Source organism: Xiphophorus couchianus, chromosome 6, assembly GCF_001444195.1.
Source record: "Xiphophorus couchianus chromosome 6, X_couchianus-1.0, whole genome shotgun sequence".
Classification (NCBI taxonomy): Eukaryota; Metazoa; Chordata; class Actinopteri; order Cyprinodontiformes; family Poeciliidae; genus Xiphophorus; species Xiphophorus couchianus.
Genome location: NC_040233.1, coordinates 12,334,719 through 12,342,475, shown reverse-complemented (window position 1 = coordinate 12,342,475; position 7,757 = coordinate 12,334,719). Strand labels below are relative to the sequence as shown.

Below are 7,757 nucleotides of genomic sequence, written 5' to 3'. Positions count from 1 at the left end.
AAAAACTGTGTCAAATCAGATGAAACAAAGTGTGTCTGGTGTGTGGGCACAGAGTTGACTGTGTTTAATCGCCTCGCCGCCTGCTTCTACTCTCTTCCTGAACTCCCCACCCTTCTATACTCGCTCTAAGTTTCTGTGGCAACAGCAGCCTAATCCTCTTCAGCAGCTTTGTTGCAGAAGATAAGGTTGCTTTGAATGCATCCTTGCAGTGTAAATGCCGTTCATCTGTCCGAAGGTGTTGCATAATGAATATTTATTCTTCACAATGAGCCCTTAAAGAGGGTGGAAGCCGATATTTATTGAAGCAAAAGTGAGTGAATGTGCTTCAGATTACACTGTTACTGACACAAAGGAATAATCTTTGTTCTGGACATTATGTTCTCCGTCCGATATAATCCACAATTTAATCAAGACTGAAAACATCAGACGCAGGAGTTCTTAATCATACACCAAGCAGGACAGATGGATCCTTGAATGAACCGCAGGGACCACCGGAGACAAGACAACGTGTGCAGATGGACCTCCACATGTGCGCCTACAATCCACCAGCTGTGTGGCGTTAGAAAGCAAAACCGAAGAAATGGAGGTCAGCGTATTAAAAAGAAAAACACACCAACTCTATCGTTGGCAATTCGACGCTAGGCAATTCTCACAAAGTTCTGTGTTTAACCCTGCTAAGTAACAGCGAGAACAATCTGCTGGTAAGTGCAAACATGAATTACGTTCTCTAATTGCTGTCTTTGTATTGGTTTTGTGTCTAGTTGGACATTAAGTATGTCCCAAGTGTTTGCATGGTGCACCAATTATCAGATTTGTTTTCATTTTCTTCAGGTCACCGTCTTGATTAGTGACCCAGTAACATCTTGTTGTTGAGAGACGTGTATTTTTCACCTGGGCTGAATGAACTTTCTCACAAGCACCTACGCACCCAAGACTAAAAAGCCTTGCCTTATTATGAAAAAAATATATGTAGAATTATATGATCAGGTTTTTAGTTACATAAAACCCCCAAAACAAACATATATAAATTATTGAATAAAAAATCTTATCAAATTGGGTCAATTTAATAAGTACAGAAGGGAGTCCAATTAAATAAGTAAAGAACATTAAATGGAGTGAATATGTCCTGTACCACTGACTTTCCTTTAAAGGAAATGTTAAAGCTAGCATTGCTCATTGCCTAGCTACAAAAATATTGCTCATTTCAGTATGAATAGTACAGAAGAGGATTAGGACCACTGAAAAAATAATAATTCTGACTTTAATCTCAGAATAATGAGGAAAAAAGTCAAAATTCTTACTTTTTTTCCACAATTCTGAGATTACAGTCAGAATTTTATTTTTTTCTGTGGCCCTAATCCTCTTCCGTACAATAGCGGTGCCATTAATTATGAGTTGCACTGAAAGAACTGAACAACCACAGGTTGGTGGCTGAATATAGATTCACCGATAGGGGGCAGTGTGTGCAAACGTCCCACTGACCTGCTGTGAAAATGACAAAAAAAAACCAAATTGCTTTAATCTTTGTATCTGTATCTTCTAATATCTGTGCTAAAAATTGCGCTTTTATTTAGGAAATTTTGGAGGTCAAAAAAATAAAATTCACGATTAGTCACTACAACAAAGAAATTGCATGATTATTTGACTAAATAGAAAACATGGCGCATGGCTGAAGTTTGCGGCAGATAGAGGGAGACAGACAATAGAAATGCTCCTCTGTTTTATATCTAGAGATGACAAACAAGCCAGAGGATCCAGGCTAAATGATGAAATGCGGATGCAATAATAAACCACAGCGTAATAATTGGTTAGTCTCTGTTTAAAGCGGCATTTGTTTTCATCCCTCTGCTCTGACCGAACCTGCGAGAGGCAGCAGCGCGCTGGGAGGCCTTTCTCCTTTCTGACAGGCGCCAGAGGAAGAGGAGTCCTAAGCTGAACTTTGAAACGTACAACCTGATAGCTGGCGTGTTGGAGCAACACCATTGCTTCATCACAGATCAAAAGGTAACGAGTGACACTCCTTTAAAGCTTCTACTTCCCATCTGCCGCACTGGAGAGAGCTCTTGGCCTTGGTCATGCCTCTTTATGCCGCCAGTGAGCACCTTTAGGCTGGGAACGCTTCTGTCTGCAGCGTGTTTCTTTTTTTTTTTTTTTTTTTTAAACACACCTGGAGTTTGAAGAACACGGCTACAGAGATGAAGCCACCGGTGGAGGTCAGCGTCTTCCTGCTCTCTCTGTTGGGTCCTGGAGTTTTATTCACAATGAATCATATCCCTGCATTTCAGGAGTAAGTTCACCATCGTTTATCCTGTCTCCACTCTACAGGTGGTGCTTCTCTTAAGTTTTTTTCTCAGCAATTTAGATCGAAAAGGGAAACTCGCACAACACAGAGATTGACATATTTCACTTGTTTATTTCTGATCTGATCATTTTTGATGAATACGGCTTGCAGATATAATTAAATCTCCAGAAAGAAATCATATAGAAAGGTCATGTTGTGACCACCACAAACTGCTGACTTGACAGTATAGCCCAGCAGTCAGGCATTCCGACCAGCTTCAGTGAGGGTAATAGAAAAATGGTCATTGAAAAAGAAAGCATGACTAATATTAATGGAAAGTTAGGTGGAAGAAAGAAGGCTGAAAGCAGCATAGATAACAGCAGCCCTGTTAGATTTGTGATTTAAAGGCCTGACACAGGATTTGCAAGGCATGGACAACTGCTTTGGTGAAATAACTGCGTAGGTTCATTTTGGGCACAGCAATTTACTGAAAGTTATAATCACGTAGAAATTCTGTTTTATTTGTGAATTAAAAGGATGAAACCAATCAGCAAATTCAGAGCAACTCATTCTTTTCTTTCTTTCTTTTTTTTCTTTACATTTCTGTGCAGTTTCAGGGAGGTCAGTGCATCTAAAGTTATATGGCACAAAATTAAAAATGCAAGTGTTATCTGATAGCTGATACATTTTGGCTGCAGGCAACAGCTAGCTAAACAATAAGCTGAGCATAAAACCACGTTTTTTTATCAGACATTCATGCTTATTTGTTCTAACTTGGATAAATTGTGAACTTCATCAGAGAAATCATTGTTCCCTTTGTCACCATAGACCTCTTCCTATCCTGGGAATGGGAATGTTTGTCCTGGGATCCGTTCTTCTTTTGCTCATCCTCACAGTGCGACACAAAACAAAAGTGGACCCCTTGTTCTATGGTACAGACACATTGCTTAATGCTAATGTGCAGAATAAATAAGTAGTTCTATTATTTCATTGGTTTCCTCTCTATTTGTAGTATTTGCAGAGTTTACGTTTGGCGGCATGGTGGGTTTGACCAACGCTTTAGAGCAGGACAGGTTCATCTCCGGCTTTATGGACTTTTACCTAAAGATGGTAAAGTAACCAAACTCAGATTTATGCAATTAATCTTTTCTTTTAAAAACAAACACAATAAAACAGTATTTTGAAATCTTTTCTCTCCAGGGTGAGCCTCATCTTAGCACCTCCTATGCTGTGATGATGTCTTATTGGGAGGTTGCTCACCTCATCCTGTTGCTCACAATCATTCACCGCATGTTTTCAGGGTGAGCTGCTGCATCAGAACCATCCCAGATGTTTCACTGTGTGTTTTCACCGAGACCCCTGATGGACTCTGTGGTTTCTTTCACAGGAAGTCCTACCGAAGCCTGGGTCTGTTGTGGGCTGGGTCCTCCATCGCCAATCAAATTGTCCTTATTCCGGGGGTGGTAATTGGTGAGAAATGCTAAACATTTAACTCCTCTGATTGGTCTGAATGTCTCTCTATGCAGATTTTTATTTTTTTTGCTTCTTGGTTTTTGCAGGCAAGTATGGGTCCAACATCCGGCCGGCCTTTTTTAGGAATGCCCCCTTCTTCTTGGTGTCTTTTTGGGCAGCGTCGCTGTTCTTTAGCAGACCCAGAGAGATGCCAATTGTCACGGCAGACAAGGTGCAGTTCTGTCTCAACTCTGAGGATGGGATTGATTTGTTTTATTTATCTAGACATGCTTTCATTAGTGATAGGAAATCTCTATTTTATGATTTAGAAGCTTGTCATTTTTTTCTTCAACATTTCAAAATTTTTACTAAACCTTCAATTTATGAGTTACTCCAAGTTTTCAAAATGACTAGCCTAAAAATATTTTTGATTAACTAGCTTAATATCTGTCATATGTAAGATTTTTTTAAATAGATATATTTTTGAAAAACTAGACAAATTGAAATATTTCAATAATCAAAGCTTTTTTAATCTATGTTACAAAAAAGAACAGTTAATATTGATTATTAATGCAGAATTTGAGTAGCAGGAAGAACTTAAGATTTATTGTAGAGTTATCTTTTTAATTTTATTTTAATATTAGAGAATGTAAAAAGTTCCAGCTTGGCTGATTAGACCTTCAAATAAGGTAATTATAGTTAAATAAAATTTTTATTTAAAAACCAAAATTGTATCTCAGGAAGTAAATTTGTCATAAAGGAAAACATCAGAATCAGCTTAATTCACCAAGATTGTGCACGCAAACAAGGAATTTGATTTTAAGTCAACATAAGTAAACATGATATTGCTAATAAAATATTGACATTTATTTATGTCCTTTCTACTTCTACAAACAGTTATGAGTTTCACTCATAACATTCACTTTCCAATAAAAGTCCATTTGAACCACACTGCTTTTTCTAATTCTTTATTAAGCTGGAAAACAGAAGCATAAATTGTGATTTATGTAACAGAGCAATAGCTGCGTTTGTTGGTGTTCAATCACAGTGTTGGATTATTGCATGTATGCTATAATCAGTAGCTACATTAAGTTATATTGTTTCTTCTGATCAGATTGCTGCAGAGCAGAAGAAAGGTCTGCTGTCTCGACCTGCCGACCTGCTCCTGTCACTCCTCTTACTGGGAGCTGTGGCTTTCTTTGTGTTCAGAGGCTTTGTGAGTAACACAGCACAGGCCTGACTCCTTCTGCAGACTCATTAGGTCACAGGTTTGAATACCTGTCTGCCCTGCTGTTTTGCTCCAGGTGGTGTTGGACTGTCCTCTGGACGCCTGCTTTACCTACATCTACCAGTATGAGCCGTACCTCAAAGACCCAGTGGGCTTCTCCAGGGTTATGGTCAGTCCAGAAACTTAAAAAAATGATCCCGCGGCTGAGATCAGACGCATGCATCCTGTTCACAAACTCTATCTCATCTCATTTATTACAGATGCTGGTGTATTTTTTCTATGCTGTGCCCCTGGTGAGCATTCTTCTCTACGGCCTGAACACACCTGGATGCAGCTGGATGTTGGACTGGACCATCTTCTTTGCTGGAGCCATGGCTCAGGTACAGAGCATTGCAAAACAAGTTTTACTGGGATTTTATGTAACGAATCAAAGCATTGGTGAATTGTGAAATTAACATGACAAATCTTGCTATTTGTTATAAGCCATGTAGGGGACACAGTAAAATAAGAAAAGTAACAGTGAAAGTATTGAGCTGAGGGGGAAGGGTGCTTTTTTCAGCTAGTCAGAGTTAACAGGAAGACATGTAACAGAACAATGACACCAAGCATGCAGCCAGACCTCCTGTAACAAGTTTTAAATAATATTTGTTTATTAGAATGGTCCAGTCAATTTTGAGACCTTAAACCTTAATCCAGCTGAGAAACTGTGGCAGCAACGGAAATATGATGTCTACAGAAACTCTCCAACCTTTTCAATTGAACTAGAGCTTTTTTATAAGAAGAATTGATTGAAAATTTATGGAAAGCTGGTAGACATGTATCCTAGAAGACGTGCAACTGTGATTGTAACTAAAGGTTTAGATGTCATTTTCCTTCCATTTCTCCATTATCCTAATTTAATACATTCTGTGCCTTGAAAACAAATGTAGGAAATGGATACTTTTCCAAGATGCTTCAACTGTGTTTCTATTTTTGCTGCTGTTAATGTTTCACTGCCCCCTGATGACCTCTTCCTCCTCGCCTGCTGCTTTACCCCCAGACTCAGTGGTGTCATATCGGAGCATCTCTGCACTCCCGTACTCCCTTCACGTACCGAACCCCAGCAGACAAAAGATGGCCGGTTATCGCCCTCAATGTGCTGCTCGCCATTGTGCCCGCTCTGCTGGCCCTCCGCTGCCGCACCAACCCGGCTTTTCTCATGAAACCTGTTCCCAAGGGACAGAGCAACGACGACAAGAAGAAAAACTAGGACCACACACCTGGCACTGAATGTCGAAGAATACTTCACGTGTTGAAAAGGCGAATGCTTTCAGGGGAGTGCACCAACTGAAAGAAACGGTACTCTTTTTCTCCCCCTAATCTTAAAACCCAGAGGGGATTTAGAAACTTTGCTCTCTGGATCAACTTTTTCAAATCGGCCATCTCACACGGCACTCCCTCTGTGGACTGTTGGACCCTGATTAAGACGTGCCGCTGATGGAGGTGAGGGACTGCGATCAGATCAGCTTTCAGGCGACTCATACAGATACCTGGTCGCAAAATTTAGATTACGAATCTTGATCTAACAGTTTATTTACACGTGTCTGTATATCCCAACTAAAATTCTATTTATTTCAGCTTTGTTTTACTGTTGTGAAAATGTTCAGATTTGACCCTTTTTGAAAACAAGTGTGTGAGACATTTATTGGTATTCCATCAAACACAAGGGTGTGTCCTCATTTTCTTGTCTAGTCCAAAAATGATCTCACTGCAGGTCAGAGTTCACGTTTTTGACCTTTTGCTTAGTAAGTTCAACAGTTCAATAACCAGATTTACTACTTTATGCTGTACTGGTCGGTGCATCTCAGTGTTTCATGTTGTGGTTTATTTTGTACAATAAAGAAAAAATAACACAGAACTGTGAATATTTTTTGCACTGATGAGCAGGAACATTGATATTCTCCCCTCGTGCTCCTTGTCGTTTGTGCCTCTAGAAAACCGTATATAAAAACTTAAAATGACTCGGGCTTTTATAGATTTAACAATACTGTTTCAGCAGCTGTCAATATTGTCCCCAAGCAGAAACGTATTCAGCGCTGTGCAGAGTGCACCGCTGCAGTTATCAACCTGATAAGAGGTGAACCCTGTAAATAGGTGAGCTCTTGCATGTGTTTGTCACATTCACACAAAAAAAACCCCACTGGTCAGGAGTCCATATGCCTTAATCAGTGAGCCAAAATGTAGGTCACACGTGTTGAATTCAATGTAAAAATGGATTTAATTAATCAAATATGTGTCGAGCAAAGTGTGATTTTTTAAAATTTATTTTCTCTTAAAATATCTTGTTCGCAGAAATGCAAAAGGTTGAGGACTGATTTTTGCGGTTGAATCAAAAGTGTAATTATTGAGTCTAGAGACTGTTTGGCTGTTAAAACTATAGACTGTGTCAAAGCTCATGGCTTCACAACACGACTGGCAGCATTTTTCATTCAACATTCATGGCTTCATTATGAAAGTCACTGGTTGTTTTCAGTTCCAAAGCTGTTTTTATTTTAGCCAAGTTATGTGCTTTTTTTTAAGCACAAAAGAAAAATAAACCGCATGAGATGACTACAGAAGACTTTGCTTATTCAATAGCATCACATTACTAGGGATCTTGTTCATCCCTAGTCCTCTGCAGCACAGATGCATTTATTTTTATTTGGAAAACCATTTTAAAACCAGCCTATTACTTTCCTTCTACTTCTTAGTGATGGCCTATTTTTTGTTGATTTGTCAGATAAAATTTAAATAAAATTTAAATAAAAATTCACAGGG

General features: G+C 39.2%; 1 protein-coding gene across 2 annotated transcripts; it reads left to right on the top strand.

Moving 5' to 3' along the window:
- The first annotated feature begins 1,692 nt into the window (after positions 1-1,692).
- On the top strand, positions 1,693-6,858 carry tm6sf2a (transmembrane 6 superfamily member 2a). 2 transcript variants are annotated; one of them, XM_028020893.1, is made up of 10 exons: positions 1,693-2,004; positions 3,110-3,213; positions 3,294-3,391; positions 3,482-3,582; positions 3,669-3,751; positions 3,841-3,965; positions 4,848-4,949; positions 5,038-5,130; positions 5,222-5,341; positions 6,001-6,858. In XM_028020893.1, the coding sequence occupies exons 2-10, from the start codon at positions 3,129-3,131 to the stop codon at positions 6,208-6,210; spliced, it is 1,017 nt and encodes a 338-aa protein (XP_027876694.1). In that variant the 5' UTR covers positions 1,693-2,004; positions 3,110-3,128; the 3' UTR covers positions 6,211-6,858. The 2 variants fall into 2 exon arrangements, with proteins under 2 accessions (XP_027876694.1, XP_027876693.1); XM_028020892.1 differs by lacking the exon at positions 1,693-2,004 and adding an exon at positions 2,011-2,287.
- Positions 6,859-7,757: the final 899 nt, after the last annotated feature.

What these genes read in the sequence shown, in the direction of transcription:
- tm6sf2a (XM_028020892.1), top strand. Translation starts at nt 2,196, where the DNA reads ATGAAGCCACCGGTGGAGGTCAGCGTCTTCCTGCTCTCTCTGTTGGGT. An exon ending in ATTCACCGCATGTTTTCAGG is followed by an intron (nt 3,583 to 3,668) that starts GTGAGCTGCTGC and finishes TTTCTTTCACAG; the next exon opens with GAAGTCCTACCGAAGCCTGG. An exon ending in TGGGCTTCTCCAGGGTTATG is followed by an intron (nt 5,131 to 5,221) that starts GTCAGTCCAGAA and finishes CATTTATTACAG; the next exon opens with ATGCTGGTGTATTTTTTCTA.